We start from the raw sequence: 18,205 nt of genomic DNA, 5'->3' as shown, positions 1-18,205 counted from the left end.
TAACGCACACTTGAGAATTTTGGAAATCCGTAAGGATTACATTAGAGGGCCTTAACGAAACTCTCTGGCCACTGCTGCTGCAGATTTTGTGAAATGTGTTGAGGGAAATTATGGATAGGGCAGACCCCGTGTCAAGTTCCATCGACAATGGAATTCCCTGCAATTTCACTTTAAGTGTTAGTTTCTTTTTAAGGGGTTTTTGTGTGCCTATTCTTAAAATGTTCCGGCGTGTTGCACAGAACCCCACCCTGTTTTGGCTGGGCACCCTGGTACCTTTCAGATTCAATTCTTCCTTCGGTTGTACCTTCTGTCGACCCAGGCAGACCACAGCGATGTGGCCCTTCTTTCCGCACGCTCGGCAAATGGCGAAACGGAACCGACATTCCGCTCGCTTGTGGCATCCACCACATCCGAGGCAACGAAGCTCAGCTGGGCCCTTGTCCTGATGATCTTTGGACCTCCTCCCATCTGCTTGGTAAAGCTTGTCCACCTCTTCTTCAGGATCTTCTTCCAAATCCTCGCGCACGTCTTCCTTGTGAATAGTGGCAGTCTCTGGAACATTTCGCTTAGGCCGCATGTTCTTGACCGCCCCACCTGCAGCTTCTTCAGCTGAAACCTCTCGCAGAGCATCTTGGAAGGAGACATCTTCCCTGGCGAACAGTCTCTGCTGTAATTCTGTGTTCCTCAGTCCGCACACAAAACGATCACGCAGTCTTTCCTCTAAGTCCTTGAAGTCGCACGGTTTAGCTGCTGTTCTCAAGGCCGCAACGTATTCTTTTGCTGATTCTCCAACTCGCTGATCTCTCTGTTGAAATGTGTGCCTCCAAGCCATGACAGATTGCTTGGGCTGGAAATGTTCCTTTAAAGTTTTCTTCAGATCGGAGTATGATACCGTTTCCAGTGAGTCCGGGGCGATTAAGCTCTCGGCGATCTCAAAGGCGTCTTGCCCACAAACGCAGAACAATGTGGCAGCCTTTAAGCCTTCCTCCTGAATCTGGTTTATGCGGAAATACGTCTCGACTCTTGCAACATAAGATTCCCACCTCTTGGGGTGAGAGACGTCGAATTCCACTAAACGCCCAACTTTCGCCATGATCGAGGATCAGGTCTTCTTCTTCAGCCGCATGCACCCTCCAGCGATTTTGTACTGGCAGGATAATGCTGACTTCCACGCCGTTTTCTCTTCCGGACTTCTTTGGGTGAGTCTTCAAGCTTTCCTAGCTGTGTAGACTGAATCCCACCTTCGTCGCCAGTGTTAAGTCCGGAGAATAATGGCGCTTGAGACGAAGCATTTCTAACAAGTCTTTATTCTCTGCTTCCATTCTACGAACAACCCGAGCAGAGGCATGCAGGCCTCTATTTATACCTTCAGATCTCCGGGCAAATTCAACCAATCACAATACTATCTTTTCCCGCCTTGCGCATGCGCGCAAGGCCGGCGCCACTCAGTCTGGTCCCAGGCAGCTTCTGCAATTGCTCGGGACTCTTGCAACGTCCCGAGCCTGCCTTTGCAGGCTCAGGACACAACAGGGTGCTTCAGGAGAAGCCTGGTTCAGGCCATACTTGAGTTAGAGGGCTACTACAGTGAGGTATAAAGTTGATCATGGAAGCCTCAGCTGCCCACCTGGCCCAATGCATATAAAACATCCCACTTAACTTCAACATTTTTTATCCAGCTGCTGACAGGCACACCCAGACAATGCAAAATGTGTCCTTCTGACTGAGGCCACCTCATGCCATTCTCCAAATAATTGTCATGATCCTTCAAAAGCCTTCTTCTCCGATTTGGAGAAAAAGGCTTCCAAGCACCATGAGAGCAGGTTTCATTCTCATGATTTTCTGGAATCCTTCTAGTCCAAATTGATCATAACTTTAAGCATGGTTGTAAAGACCTTCATTCAGCGAACAAATCATCATTAAATTTATTATCTGCATTAAGCATTTGAGATGCTTGTTAATGGCCCCACGAGATGGTAATAGAGGGTTTCTCTTGAACAAATAATGGATTAATCCAACAGACTAAGGTAACAGTGGTACTTCTTATTCCACTAAAATGTCTTTAAATTGCAAAAGAGGTTTGCAATTTAAAATAGGATTCATCATAGATATTAAAACCCATTAAGAATTATATTGCTTTCTTTTTGATATTTCTGGGAAAAACAAACTTGACTTAGCTCGATTTGCTTCTCTCCAAAATTATGCAATGTTAAGCTTTCCGAATCATACAAACTACACAGTACAAAAGTTTAAATATTATAAATTCAGCTCAAACCAAATGACTTCTTTTTCCTGGTTTCAATATCCACATGGGGCTGACTTTAGTAACATCACTTACCACATTACTTTTTAATGGGGTGAGAAGTCTTCTTGCCTTTTGAGTATCATGCCATACAGTAGATAGTCAAAACAAAAAGAAAAGTAACCAAATCCACATGAATTTGATTTTATTTCACAAATTTATATGTAAAATTTCAACTACAGAAGCATTAAATCACAATATTTTAAAAACAACAGAACTTCAGATTTATGTATTTATTTATGTATTTATTTTGTGCCTTCAAGTCAACGTTGATTCCTGGTGTCTGCCTGGCAAGTTCCTGAAGTTACATTGTCTTTTTCCTAGGGCTGAGAGAGTGACTAGCCCATAATCACCCAGCTGGCTTTGTAACTAAGGAGGACCAGAACTCACCAGCTCCCAGTTTCTAGCCTAACATCTTAACTGCTACATAAAACTAGCTCTCTCAGGAAATCCTAGTAAAAAGTTCTGTAATTTGTTGGGCTTCTGAACAAAACCTTATTTTTCTAAATGGTATGCTATTTTTTCATGACAAAGTTTTTTTTAAGTGGTATGGATTAGCTTTGAAACTTTTATTAATTTACTTAATAAAACTTGTTGCAAGTCAGTTCTCTATTCAAAATTTAAATTTATGCAGCTATTTTATATAGCTCAATAAATAATAATATCCTATTGCTTTAATAATTTTTTGAAAGAGGTTTGCATAATTCAGTTAAATGGTATCAACTCTTCCTTGCAACAGTGTGGCTTTGCATTAAGATTAGCAATTAGACTATGGCATGGAAAATAAAATTGTGTTCCTCTTGTAGTCTTGTAGTTTTTTAGAATATTATTAAAACATTATCAGAACAATGTGAGATAGACAGTGTTAAAAATATCAAATATAAGTTATCAATACAAAATATGTTCTATGACAATAGTCAAGTCAAACAAAGGAATATGTATAAATAAACTATTTCTCTAACTTTCTTTAACCATCTAGCATAAAGTGAGAAGTTGTGACTCTAACTGGCCTAATGAGATATGTATTCTGAGTGTTGGAATTCAGTAAAATCTTCAGCCCTGTTAGTAATGAATAGTCAGTAATATAAGAGCACTTTATAGCAGATTTATTATTTCTTACGTCTGAGCCTACAGAAATGCAAAGTGTATGAAATGCTTAAAAATATGATGGTGTGTGGGAATGACTTGGGGGGAGGGGCAGGAGGAAGGCTGTTATCTAGTCTGCAGGTTTTCTTCTTGTTTTCCAAAATTTTTGTAATATACCATAAAAAACAAAATATTCAAATCACCTTTTCAGTCAAAAAATGACATGCATCTGTTGTAGCAAAACAAACTGTTCAGATTGTAAAATATTTGGAACTATACAAGTTGGTAAATTAATTTTCGTGACAGTGAAAGGAATACTTGTTGCAAAAGATCTTCAATTGTGACACACATCAGCTTAACAAAGGCTTTAATCTTTTCATTAGAAAACATCCTGAGAAGGTGACTACCTGACATATAGCAATGCTCAAGGTCTTTCTTACTTCTCTGTTCCTGAGACTGTAAATAATTGGGTTGAGAAATGGAACTACCACTGAGTAGAGGATGGACACTGGTTTGTTCAAGTCAAATGTTCCAATGGCCCGGGGTCGGGCATACATGAATATGGTAGTGGCATAGAACATAGAAACAACTGTTAGGTGAGAGACACATGTGGAAAAAGCTTTGCTTTTATCTTTTCTGGAAGGAAGTTTTGCAACTGTACAGAAAATACATATGTAAGATGTCCCAGTCACCACAACTGATGTTATAAGGACAGCTAGTGCTGCCACAAAATCCAGAACCTCGATGGTTGAAGTGTCTGTGCAAGACAACTTCAGTAAAGGTGAGATGTCACAGAAAAAGTGTCCAATGATATTTTCATGGCAGAACTGCAACCTGGAGATCATCACCACAGATGGAATGGAAGCTAGGAAACCACTAAGCCAGGAAGCCATAGTCAGGAAAACACAGGTTCTGTGGTTCATACGGGAAGTATAATGAAGTGGATAGCAAATTGCCAAATATCTATCATAAGCCATTGCTGCCAAAAGAAAACATTCAGAAGATGCCAAGGAGAGAAAAAAGTACATCTGAGCGAGGCAGTCTTGGAAAGCAATTTTGTTCTCTCTTGACCACAGGATGGAGAATAACTTGGGCATTGTTACTGAGACATAGAAGATTTCCAAAACAGAAAGATTTCCTAAGAAAAAGTACATGGGAGTGCGAAGCTGCCGGCTCAAACTTATGGTCAAAATCAGGAGGACATTTTCCACCAAAGTCAGAAGGTAGATGGTGGCAAATATTGCAAACAATGTTAGCTGATGTGCTGGAAGTTCAGGAAAACCCATAATAATGAATTTGGAGTGAGAAGTGTGGTTCTGCATTCTCCAATATGTTCATCACTGTTTTCACTGTTAATAATAATATAAAAAGAGCTAAGCATATTTTACATTATCATAATAAAAGTGCCTCATGAAAGTAAATGCATTTGAGAAATCAGCAAAATAAACTGGTATGTAAATTATTTTAGGTCAAATCAATAAATCCACTAATCTCATCAAATATAGCCAATTTTAATATAAACTACAATTTAACTGCAGTAAAAATGCATATTGAAAATACAGCCAAATATGTTAGTGGGAGGGATACATGGGGTCAAATGCACCAGTTTATTTGAGAAGTTATCAGCAAAAACACTGGAAAATGTTTTTTTTAAAAAATTCAATTTGGTCATACCAATTCCTCCTCCTTTTTTTTGCTGTCTCACAGAAAAAAAATTAGAAGACTGTCTTAAAACTTCAAATAATATATTTCTGAAATATTGTCATTGACCACTACCATGGCATATTAAAAGGAAGATGAATTGCTCTGACTTTGATTTTCTTTCTATATGTGATTTTATCAATCTGTTATTGATATAAAAATAATAAAACATCTATCTTCTTATAGTTTCTCCATACTATAGTACTTTTATATTTTTTCTTAACATAATGCAACTTTTATTGATATTCTGCATCTGTGAAGATATAAGAGTTTCTTCATTTGTTAATTAACAATGCACACCATTAGCTTGTGATGCTGAAGTGCAAATTTCAGGACATGGCAAAGTTCTTTTTCCTATTTTTGTTGGAGAGTTGAAGTTACAGACTGTGTATTTGTTTGGGAGGGTAAAAAAAAGAGAGAATATTTTAAACAGGATTGGATTTTCAGTGTAAGGTTGATGGATGTCATCTGATATGCTCTTAAGTCTTTAATATTATGAAGCATATTAAATAACAAACAACCCCTAAGCCTTAGTTCAGGAATCAAATCAAACAACAATTTAATAAATGTAAATTACACTTCCAATTAATAGATTTAGATCTAAGCCAGGAGAGAATTTCCTAAACTATCAGCTTTGGTTCAGTTTTACTTCTGGCTATAAGTTAATGCACATATTTATAATGCAATCATGTGTGGCTTGTAAAATAAAGATTATAGTATTCTGTGACATTTGGAAGCATACAATATAATAATAACGATCATGATTTGAAATATATTCTGTAAATAAATAAATATATTTAGAAGAGACTTTCAGTTTATCTTGTGAGCACTTCAGTCCATTACAAGAATCCATTACTACAGCATATTACTACTGCTATTATTTATATTATGACTAAATATCATAACAATGCATTGCATTTCAAGCTTTTCAATAGCATGTAGAGCATTGTGTAATGTAAAATATTTCACTCTCATTTCAAAACTTATATTTACAAACAAGCTAGGTATGTCTTTAGTTCTGGCTTTCCAATGTAACAAACATTAATAGTTTTTAAAAAGATGACCTGGATTATAGATGTGGACATATTTTGACCACAAATTTGTAACTTTTGCTAAAGCACACACTATTTTAATGCAGTTTGGCTCTCTACATTTACCTGTTAACATGATCCACTGAATAATATAAGATTTATTTTTGAGTAGGCGTGCCTAGGATTTTGCAGTGGATATAATTTCATTAGGTGTGGTAGAGTGGAATTCTTCTGAAACAACTAGTCTTCTCATAAGAAACTAGTCCTGACAGGGACACTATATGTGACTTGGCATCAAGATTTTAGAGACATAAACAGTATTTCTCCCCTTTCTGTACATTGGCTTTGCTTAATGGTAAATGTATCCTCCTACTTTTCCCCTATTATACTGCTGAATTTATGGCAAAACTGGAAATGGAGAGAGTCTCATTTAAAGTCTCCTTTAAAGATGTAGCTAAAAATTGTAAACTTTGTCCTTTTGCCCTTTCTTTGAGTTTCCACTTCCAATTCTGCCTCTCTAAAACTCATGAAGAGTTGTATATTCTAAAAATAATGATCCCTAACTTGAACACACTACAGAAATCTATTGAACAAATTCCATCTTCTTATGTGGCAAAATATATTATTACATTGGACGCTCTTAAGGGTGCACACCCATACAGATACTAATATTTACATAGACTAAAGTACTGTGCTTTAACCTTATATCAGAACTAAAGGTGTCCTTAATGTGGTGGCATCTAGTGGCATCTCAAGGACAGTTCAAAGAACACTCTGTTTTTCACCATTCATATTTTATATAATGACTCAGTAATCTCAAAGACATTCCTGAGAAGAAGTGATGGTTCCCTGAAGATACATCTATGCAGTTATTTTTCATAATTATTGCATTATATTATTCCCAAATATTTCACTACACAATATTTCCTGAGAAATATTGCTTTTTCCCATGTAAGAAAGAAAGAAGAAAAGGAAGGAAGGAAGGAAGGAAGGAAGGAAGGAAGGAATAACAATATTGAAAAGCAATTATAATTTTCCTCATCCCCAAGTGATATAACAATTAGTGGCCTTGAGAGGGATGATACTACTACTACAGTTTTAGAGTGGATGATTTAAAAAAAAACATGTTTAAAATTACATCTTTTATCAGAATTAAATGTGTATTTCACATGGGTTGTGAGTAGGGTATGCGTCCTTATAATTACTTCCTGCATTGCCAAAGTGAAGACAGTTTAGGGACCAAATTCTTGTGCCACCAAAAATTGTATAATAATTGTATAAAAATGGTTGAACTGATCTTACAAGTAATTTGTTTTTTAATTATATTTATTTTTACAACTTAACATTATTTTACATTTTCACAATATATTATCCCTATTGCTAAATACAATAATATATTAAATATAATAATTTGTATGAAGGGCCTACATTTTGTTTTTTTCATTCTTGTTAATACATTTCTGCACTGCTTTTTATTTCACCCCTGTAATTGTGCAAAGAAAGTATGTGTAATATTAATATAACAGCCATATGAATTAAACATTAGCATATTTGTGAGAGAAAAGGATGAAAGCGGATACATACAGGAAACTGGATCAGAATGCCATAAAGTGATGACAGAAAACCTTGAAGGTCCTCTGTGAAAACATGGAAGGGCTGACCAAAGAAATTGATCAGTCAGTTCTGTGTTAAAAGTCAAGTGGTAGTATGATGTTAGGTGATAGTTATTGCTTTACAAGCTTCAATGTTTATTTTTATTCATATTTAAGTGCTTTGGATTGCTATATTTCTTTAATTGTTGTTGTGCTTATATATCATCTAGACTCACATTTTGTGACATTTGTGAAATGACCTGCTAAACAAATATATAAGTGCAAACATTACCACCTGTCAAGACCCAGGAAACACTCCTTTTTTGTCACAGCATTTGTCCTTTGGAATGATCAGTGCCACCCTCAGATATCTGTGTTGTCCCCACCTGATAATGTTCTAGATTTTTTTCTTAAAATGGCTCTTCTTTCAGGAGCACTGTGGTGATTTATTTATTTTTTGTTTGTTAGAGGAAGTGTATATTGGTCCATACAAATAGGATTTCTTTTTTTATTCCTTCCTTATATTATTCTCATCTATAGATAACCCATCTGTGGTTATTTTGGAGTCAGAGAGCCTCTAAATCTAATTAATCAGTTAATCAACCCAAGACACAATATCACAAAAGGAGTGTTGATCACATTAGAATTCCAGAAAGATAGTTGATTAATAAGGATGTCATGAAAAATAGCCAAGAAGCCACGTATCCAAATCTGAACATTCTAAATGTAATACATGTACAGTATAATAGTTAACAGAACAATAAGAGAAAATATTCCTAAAGATAAACAATGTGTATCCTTGTGATACAACATAGAATAGAAATGGTTTCATGTTTGGACAAAGAGATTGTTTACATTTTGGGAATACAGGCTATTGTGTATCATCTTTCCAGGACAGAAAGATTTCAGAGGAAGAAATACCTAGATAAATGCACCAAAAAGATCACATAAAATAGAAGAGGCATGAGAGAGAGATCCATAGTTGACAAGGTTCAAGAAATCCCACTTAGATAGATGCATTGGTTTGCTTGTTTGAGCTTTATAATATTTGCCTGCCAAAATAATCCCCTATGATAAACAAAGAATATTCATTCAATCACTGTATTTTTTCAGCAAAGATTTCTGTGGCCCCATAATATTATTGTTAAAATATCTCCTTAGTTTTATGCAGTAAATTTGCTTGGCTTCATTCTTTGAATAGGCATATTAAACACTTCTCTCCCTCTTTGCAGGATCCCTAACTAATTATGGAGTTTATTCTGAAGAAAAGTACTTAAATTTGACAGGAATATCACTTTAAGTACTTAAAAAAAAAGGAATAGTCAGCTCATTTTTTAAAACTGTAGAACCATTAAAATAAAATCCTTCCAAGTAGTTAAAAGCATTTGACAAACAGTACAGCATGATTTAAAAAATAGGTTCCCTCCCAAACATGCACACACAGACATGTAAACACTGTATATGCATAATTATGCACTGCATATGCATAATGTTCCAATATTTGAGGGGTTGCCACAAAGAAGAGAGGATCTGCCTATTCTCCAAAGCACCTGAAGGCAGGACAAGAAGCAATGGATAGAAATCAAGGAAAGAACCAGCCTAGAACTAAGGAGAAATTTCTGATAGTGAGAACAATTAACCAGTGGAGTGACTTGTCTCCAGAGGTTGTGAATGCCCCAACATTGGATGTTTTAAAGAGGACATTGGATAAGTATTTGTCTGAAATGGTATAGGGTTTCCTGGGAGGAGGTTGGACTAAAAGGCCTTCAAAGTCCTTCCAACTCTGTTATTCTGTTATACAGAGAAGTGGTACTTTAGGAAAAGGATAATGTATTGGTTTAGAACTTGATAATCAAGAAGCCTTTAATTTTTATAGTCTAACTAATTGCAAAAAAAAAGGACAAAATGTTTCATGTACTAGAATCTGTAGAAAATAGTTGCCTGTGTTTTGTATCTGTTCATCTATTTAACAGAAACATCAGGTGACAACATATACCATGCGTTCATTTAAATAAAAAAATAATAAAATTACAATATCTCATTAAATATTTTCTTACCATTCTAAATTATACTTCAAAAATTTTGTTACCCTCATTCTCCATTTTATTTTCAGAATCAGAGAAAGAATAGTAATGTAAGACTATGGAAAACATTCATAAAACTTTAACAGTTGGGGTTCATCCATTTAAAATGTCATATTTTGCTTTCCTATTAACAAAACACACTGTACGCTAGAGGTAATAATACATTTGGAATAAGGCATTCTGTGTTGATCTATTAATTCTCCAACTGTGATATATATGAGGAAGGGAGTATAAGCTTTCAGTGAAGCCATTCTACTGGCAGTCTCATATCTTGCTTACATTCTGGCTGTAATCAGAGGGTATAATTTATTTAGAAGAAAATAATCTGTATCACTTACTAACAGCAGCTTGTTATAATTATTTTTCATTAAATATTTGGTGCTTGGATTTAATTTATTCAGAGAATCTTTAGAAGTCTCCAAGTACTTTCATATTGTGTATTAAATCAAACTGAAGGCAAAACTTTAATAAACGTTGCTTCATAGAGGAGAGTAAATTTGTAATACTTTTGTTTCCTTCTTAAAAATAACATACCTACTGTCAAGAACTTTTGTAGTTCTTTTTTTCTATATCTAGTGAAAGACATGTTACACATGTTTAGAAATGTCATCCATTTTCATTTATTTAATCATGATTAGAACTTAGATGAAAGGGTCATGGGATATCATGCAGAACATTCCATAAATTTGCAAATAATTAATTTCTATTTGTTGACATATCACTATAAGGACCCAATGCAATGTTACCTTTATGGGTGTTGTGAAGCTAATTTGTAACCCTTATTTTATCTATTACTTAGATTTATAGCTGAGGCCCTAAGTACAGCCCTCAATGCTTCTTGCACTTCTGCATTTCTGAGTGTATAAATGAAAGGATTTAACAAGGGGGTGACAACTGTATTCAAAACAGTAATTATTTTCGCCAGTTCTTTTGACTGCTCTTTGGAAGGTATGACATGAAGGAAAATGGTAGCACCATACCATATAATCACCACTGTGAGGTGGGAAGAGCAAGTGGAGAAAGCTCGTTGACGTCCTTGAACTGATGCAATCCTTAAGATCGTAGCAATGATATAAATATAGGAAATCAAGGTAATCATGCAGGATCCCACAATGACAATTGCAAAAAGAATAAGACAGACCATTTCTACTGTATAAGTGCTTGTGCAAGAGAGGACTATCCAAGGGTCAATGTCACAAAAGAAATGGTTGATGACATTGGAGTTACAGAAAGACAATCGAGATATAAAGAAGGCTGGAAACAAAATAATTAAGAAACCACATGTCCAACAGCCAAATGCCATTTGTACAGAAAGAGTTCTAGACATGATGATATTATAGTGTAAGGGGTGACAGATGGCCAAATAGCGATCATAAGCCATGGCAGCCAACAAGAAATATTCTGTACATCCCAGGGAGAAAACAATGTACATCTGTGTGAGGCACCCTATGAATGAGATGGCTTGGTTCTGAGCAATAAGGATTGACAACATCTTAGGAATACAGGCGGATGTGTACCATATTTCCAGGAATGAAAAATTGCAGAGGAAGAAGTACATGGGTGTACGAAGCCTCTGAACGTACTTCACTAAAACTATGATAGATACATTTCCAATGATTGTAAGGAGATACATGAAGAAAAAAAGTATAAAAAGCGAGATCCGGAGTTCACAAGATCCAGGGAAACCCAGAAGGATAAATTCCTTCACTCTTGAGCCATTTTCTTCTCTCATCGGTATCAGAGCATTTGCCTGTCAAAAGAGCTTGAATAAAAATCTAGAGCTTGGGAATGAAATAAAATATTGTATTAAAGTTTATTTGAAAATATTTCCCATATATTAACATACAAATCTATGCTTACTAAATTTATACCATGTTTTAAATTTTAGCAGTACTTATTTTATGTGAGTAAAAGAAAAAATAATTTTTGTTAAATAAGACACTTTATATACTGTAACCTAATGAAATATCCGCTTTAGCTATAAGCATAATTGGATGCTTTCAAAATGTGACAATGACTATCCAAATAAGATGGTAAAACGGGACTAATTTGTCAATTTTTTCTTCACTTTTTGTATTTTTCAAACCTTATATTCATTTCATCCTTTTCTACATTAATGTAATAATTTTTAAAAAATCATATAACATGTGCACATTTCATTTCAGTACATTTCTCTATTTTTTTTTCCTACAACATGGCTTTGCTTTGTTTTGTATTTCTTATGTTAGAGCACTTCCCGCTAAATTTTAGCTGTTTAGACATCATTTTCTTAATCTATGAATGTGAACTGAAAATATACTGCAAGTTTCAGCAAATTAAGAAAATATTATCATTCCTTTGCTTCTAAAGTACATCCAATTATATTTAATCATTATACCTATTATACCTATGTTTTCTTGAAATTTTATAACAATGTAAGTGTATGCTATATGGATGATTGTTTTACCCTAATTTATAGGACCTTCTCCATATACTATCTTCTTGTCAAATCTTCCATCAGAATTCCAAATCAGCTGTTTCTTTTGCTGGCAACTCTCTGTAATGAAAGTGTATCATGAAAATATCAATTTTGAGTTTATGCACATTATTAAGAGTTTAGAAAAGTACAATTTACAAAAATCTATCCAATGGATAGGAAGTCTTGAAAGAAATGAGTAAACTGGAAAAAAAATACACATTGTTCAAAAGGCTTCGCATAAAATAATAAAAATAATTATAGGAACCATAAAAAATACTAACCATTTGTTTTATGTTAGCTACAGTTTAGTTTAAATTAAAATCCAAGTTCTACTCCATGACTGCTATTGCTAGTACATCTACAAATACAACTTTTACTGTACATTATATTTACAACAACCACTCCTTTTCATTTCCCAACCCTTTCATTTCCCAACACTTTTATTCATAGATGTACATTTCCTTGAGTTTTATTATTTTTAGCTATCAATTCCTATTTAAATTTAAACCCTGTTGACCCATGACTGTTGTGCTAGGTTTGCCACCAGCCATATTGTGAAGTTTGTGGAAGATATAACAGTAGTGGGCCTTATTCAAGATGACAATGAGGGTGCTTACCGCAAGGAGATTGAGGGTTTGGTGAATTGGTGTAAGGAAAACAGCCTAGTTTTAAACATTGGAAAAACCAAAGAGATCATTGTCGATTTCAGAAAAGGCATGCACAGCCATACTCCTCTGTGCATTATTGATTCACCTGTAGAGATGTTTACCAGCATCAAATTCCTGAGTTTGCAGTTAACAAGTAGGCTTCTTGGTGGCTAAACAACAAGACATTGGTGAAGTGGGCACAGCACCACCTGCATTTTCTGTGTTGCATGGGAAAAGCACATCTTCCTTCCCCTGTCCTTACCACTTTCTATAGAGGGACGATCGAGAGCATTCTGTCATACAGCATTTGGAAGCATCACTGCTTCAGATAGGAATGGGGTGCAGAGAGTGGTGAGGATGGATGAAAAGATTATTGGCAGTTCACTCTCTTCCATCCAAGACATAGCAAATAAGCGTTGCTTAAGCAGGGTCCGCAAGATTGTCTGGGACACTACACATCCTCTTCACAACCTGTTTTCTTTGTTACCTTCTGAGAGGAGGCTTCATGGTATCCAAAGCAGAACATCTAGATTCAGTCACAGTTTTGTTCCATATAGTATTAACCTTCAGAACCCTAAAGCTTCCTCCTTCCATTATGTATTCAAGATGGACAGTGATTATATTATCCTTATTGAACTGACATCCTTCATCATTTCCACCATTGCCATCTAGGGTTCCTGCATGATGACTTTTCTTTTCTACATTTGTATTATGTGGACTTTTCTACATATCTTCTACATATCTTGTCAAAGTTTGACAAAAAGCCTTCTCTACATTTTCTTTCCTTTTGGTGATTTGGTATGGTTCCACCATCTTCCTTTTTGACAAGCTTTCTAAGCAGAAGTCTTTAAAAATAAACAAAACTATGAATAGTCTCAGTGTCATTATAATTCCACTGTTGAACCCTTTTATCTATTTCCAGAGAAGTGAAGGAGGGCTTGAAGCACTTATTACTTTGGAATCTGTGCTGACAATAAATTGTAAAGAAAGTACGGAAAGGGGAATATATAGCCTCCTTCAGAATAAGCCTCATCATCAGTACAGAATGTATATTTACAGACTTGGTCCTTGAGAAATGAAAGGCTGTGAGATAGAGGGCTTTTCTAAAAAAGAAAAAGGAAGGACAAAGAGTGAGAGAATTCAGCATGATGAAAGACAGGAAGCAAAAGAAGAAATAAATTCTGATGCTGAACCACTCTATTCATGTCTGTAAAAAAGAAAACTAAAGGATATAAACTTCTGCTGGACATTATCTGAATATTATAATTTGATTTATAAATTATGCACCCTGAGGTTTCAAAAAAGACTATTTATTTTAAAACTCTGCCCCTGCGAGCTTAAATAGGTAGATTTTAATGAATAAATAAATGAACCTTCCTTGGGAAAGGGGAAATTATTAAATATATGGAGAATAATTTATTATCTGTTTGTGTTAATTAAATTTATATTAAACTGTAATTTTTTGTCCTGGGCCACTAACCACTTTGTTCAAGAGAAGTTCTTATCTTTCCAGGTTTGCTGAAAAAGAAACAAGCAATAACCCTCTTTTTTTCAACCAACAGGGGGAAAAATGGTGTTTAAAAGGCTTTCAAGTAATGAACATCATTGTAACATTCAGAATTCAGGTTTTCATTAAGATATCAAAATAACAAGTAGTTGAAAATGCATAAAACAAACAAAATAAATGAATTATGGATTTAATTTTGACTCCTTCTCCTTCAGCCAGAAACAAAAACACACACAAAAAACAACATGAAGATGCTTCTTGCAAATCAATGTTGATAAAGTAAAATAAATTTCTAATCTCCACCTGGCTTCCATTAGTCCTTATTTTGCTGCATAATTGTTTAGTTGAACCCAGATTTTAATAGGATGAAGTAGCAATAGCAATAGCACTCAGACTTATGTATCGCTTCAAAATGCTTTACAGCCCTCTCTAAATAATTTACAAATGTCAGCATATTGCCCCCAACAATCTGGCTCCTCATTTTACCAACCTCGGAAGGATGGAAGCTGAGTCAACCTTGAGCCACTCAGAATTCAACTCCTGGAATGAGCAGTGAGTTAGCCTGCACTACTGCATTCTATAAGTGTGCCACCACAATAACATTTCTTATCTGGCTTTCAACCGGTAATGAAGAAGAGGGTGAAAGCAAAAAAGAAAAGCAAATGGAGCATACCCTATTCTTTAAAAAATGAAACTTTTCTTTTCCCAATTAGATTTTCATGGTCTTAGAATCCTTCTTATTTACCTCTATTGACAGATCAAGTTTTTCTTTAATTCTGCATCTGAATCTTTTCAGAGTGAACTTTGATCACTCCATTTACTATTTTTTATTTATGCTGGTACATTTACTAAACCTGTTTTTCAAAGATAAAAAAAATAATTACATACAATGAATAGAAAACTTTAATTTATGATTCCCCAACTTTGAAATAATATTTCACCTTTAGGCATTAATACAATTTTTAAAGTGCAATTTCTAGCCTCTCATCACTGTGTGAAATAACAGGTTGCTTATTTGGTCCTAGCCATCTTCTAGAAAATCCTTTTAACTGATCATAAGCTAATCACAATGGAAGAGTTGTAACTGTTAAGTTGAATTGTTAATTGTTGACATGCTTCTTCTGACATGAAACTACTCTGCAGAATAATGGAATCAATTTCAAGGAACTTTGCCTCTGAACACTTAAAATAATTCTTTGAACTATCCTTTCAGCAAGCCTAAATCAACAACCAATGATAAATTCAATCACATCTCCTCCATAGCCATAAATCCCTTTTACGTGACCTCCCAACTCTGCTTGAATGCTATGCCATATCTGAAATGGTCAAGAGATGATTGTGAATCTACAAAGAACAGAAAAAGTGCATATGATAAATGGATTTTTTTAACTTCTGGTTATTATCTCCTTATCACAACTGCCTCTTCTTGGATGTGATTTCATATAACTCTACAATAGTCTTATATCTAGAAAACTAATTATCCAGTGGGTCAAGCCAAATTATTCAAGACCTTCTTTGTCAACATCTTTCCTTACTTGATGCAACTGCCTTATCTTTCCTGTCTTGCTTCTGAATAATGTTAATTCAATAATGTTTAAGGACTTTTTTAGAATACCCCCATTTTTATTATATCCTTGAACTTCATTAGCTAAACCTTCATTAGCTAAATCATTTTTCAGACATTTTCCTTCCTTCCTTCCTTCCTTCCTTCCTTCCTTCCTTCCTTCCTTCCTTCTTTCCTTCCTTCCTTCCTTCCTTCCTTCCTTCCACTCTCCCTCCCTCTCCCTTCCTTCCTTCAGCTCTCTCACTCACTGACTGACTCCCTCCCTCCCTTCCTCTCTCTCTCTCTTAAATTAATTGGTTCATCATGTGCCATCAAATTATTTTTGGCTCCTAGCAATCACATAGATAAATTTTCTCCATGATGATGTACCCCAACCAGTTTTTTCAGGTCTCCCAATGGTACCCTCATCACCACTGTAGCTTACTTGCCTTTTGAGAAAAGGGGGAAATCCTAATAACTGGAAAAGTGTTTTCACATGAGGTCTAATTGCTATTCAGATTAAATCTCAAGGGAAGTTTTGGTTATAATTATATAAACATACTTTATTTCATACTTTGTATCTCAGCATGTTCTACTTGTCATTAGACTGGGTAAGTAGAAGTAATAAGTATTTTTTTTTCATTTTTTCCCCAAATACAACAAAGGAAGGCAGAGAGCTGAGAGTTGGCATATATGAATTGTAGAACAGATGAATGGATAAACTGGAAATTTACTGCATATTATTTTTGCATCAGTTCAGAGACATGGTGTGGAAAATATAATTAAATCTTTGCTGATACCATTCTGAGATTATTTTATTCTCCTCCTCCTTCTTTTTCTAAATATTAGTTTAGAAAAAGTATAGTTTTCACCAGCAGAACTTATCCAAAGAAAATGTGTACTTTACATAACTGATTTTCTTATGTAAGCATAACATTAATAAAGCAATTCATGGCAATTTATTATTATTATGGAATAGATTAAACTAAGTCAGAATCTAAATTGTGAGAGAGTGAAACATGTAAAATAGTTAGAAAGGAAGTCATGAAATGTAGAATGAAATTTATAAAACAAGATTGTTCTTTAGTTCATATTTTGCTCAATAGCTTGTATTCAGAAATATATTATTAAGGAATCAATGATTAGTTATCCCTCCCTAATTTTCTTCAAATCTAAAACCAGGATTGACTAGAGATGCAGAACAATCAAATCTACTTTATTGGCCTGAATTAACTCCAGTAATATATTAACTGCCATTCACTCATTCCTCAAATCATTGCTACCAAAAACAAACAAACTACAAAACTCTTCTTACAAAGAAAATTCTTGATGCTAAGAAAAAGCCATGATCCACTGATGAAAGTCATATCTATAATTGTCCCATTTTCAGGAAAGTTATGCCATTGCCTTTAGCATTTGCTGACTCAATATCACATATTTTTCTAATTAAAAAAATAAATATCACATCTAAAAATCATACTTCATTTCAAAAAGAAATTAGATTAATCAATCAATCAGAACAGAACTGGAAGATACATTGGAGGTATTCTACTTCAAGTCCCTGCTCAGGAGACCCTATATCGTTTCAGACGTGGCTCTCCAGTCTCTTCTTAAAGTCCTCCAGTAATGAAACACCCATAACTTCTGAAAGCAAGCTCTTCCACTGATTAATTATTTTCACTATTAAAATGTTTCTCTCTAATTTCAGGTTGCTTCTCTCCTTGATTAGTTTCCATCCATTGTTTCTTGTCTTAGTTGCTCTTTTCTGCACTATTTCTCAACATCTTTTTTGTAGTGATCAAAACTGTATGCAGTATTTCAGGTGTGGTCTTGCTAAGGTTTTATAAAGCGGCACTAATACTTCATGTGATTTTGATTCTATGCTTTAACTTAACACTACTTAACGTAAAGTGGTACTAATACTTCACGTGATCTTGATAGAATCAAGATCACATGAAGTATTAATACCACTTTACAATGCGTTGGTAAGGCCACACTTGGAATACTGCATCCAGTTTTGGTCACCACGATGTAATAAAGATGTTGAGACTTTAGAAAGAGTACAGAGAAGAGCAACAAAGATGATTAGGGGACTGGAGGCTGAAACATATAAGGAACGGTTGCTGGAATTAGGTATGTCTAGTGTAATGAAGAGAAGGACAAGGGGGGACATGATAGCAGTGTTCCAATATCTCAGGGGCTGCCACAAAGAACAGGGAGTCAAGCTATTTTCCAAAGCGCCTGAAGTCAGGACAAA

The 18,205-nt window shown here is 34.9% G+C and overlaps 2 protein-coding genes across 2 annotated transcripts; both read right to left on the bottom strand.

The window, feature by feature from the left end:
• Positions 1-3,735: 3,735 nt before the first annotated feature.
• On the bottom strand, positions 3,736-4,710 carry LOC107287610 (olfactory receptor 6B1-like). Its single transcript, XM_015816132.2, has one exon. The coding sequence runs from the start codon at positions 4,705-4,707 to the stop codon at positions 3,736-3,738; it is 972 nt and encodes a 323-aa protein (XP_015671618.1). The 5' UTR covers positions 4,708-4,710.
• A 5,867-nt stretch (positions 4,711-10,577) lies between these two features.
• Positions 10,578-11,525, bottom strand: LOC107287609 (olfactory receptor 6F1-like). Its single transcript, XM_015816131.1, has one exon. It carries the CDS (start codon positions 11,523-11,525, stop codon positions 10,578-10,580), a length of 948 nt encoding a protein of 315 aa, XP_015671617.1.
• Positions 11,526-18,205: the final 6,680 nt, after the last annotated feature.

Source organism: Protobothrops mucrosquamatus, unplaced genomic scaffold, assembly GCF_001527695.2.
Source record: "Protobothrops mucrosquamatus isolate PMUCROS unplaced genomic scaffold, P.Mucros_1.0 scaffold400, whole genome shotgun sequence".
In the NCBI taxonomy this organism is placed as follows: domain Eukaryota; kingdom Metazoa; phylum Chordata; class Lepidosauria; order Squamata; family Viperidae; genus Protobothrops; species Protobothrops mucrosquamatus.
Note: the sequence above shows the minus strand (reverse complement) of the source record. Positions and strands in the feature narration are given on the sequence as shown.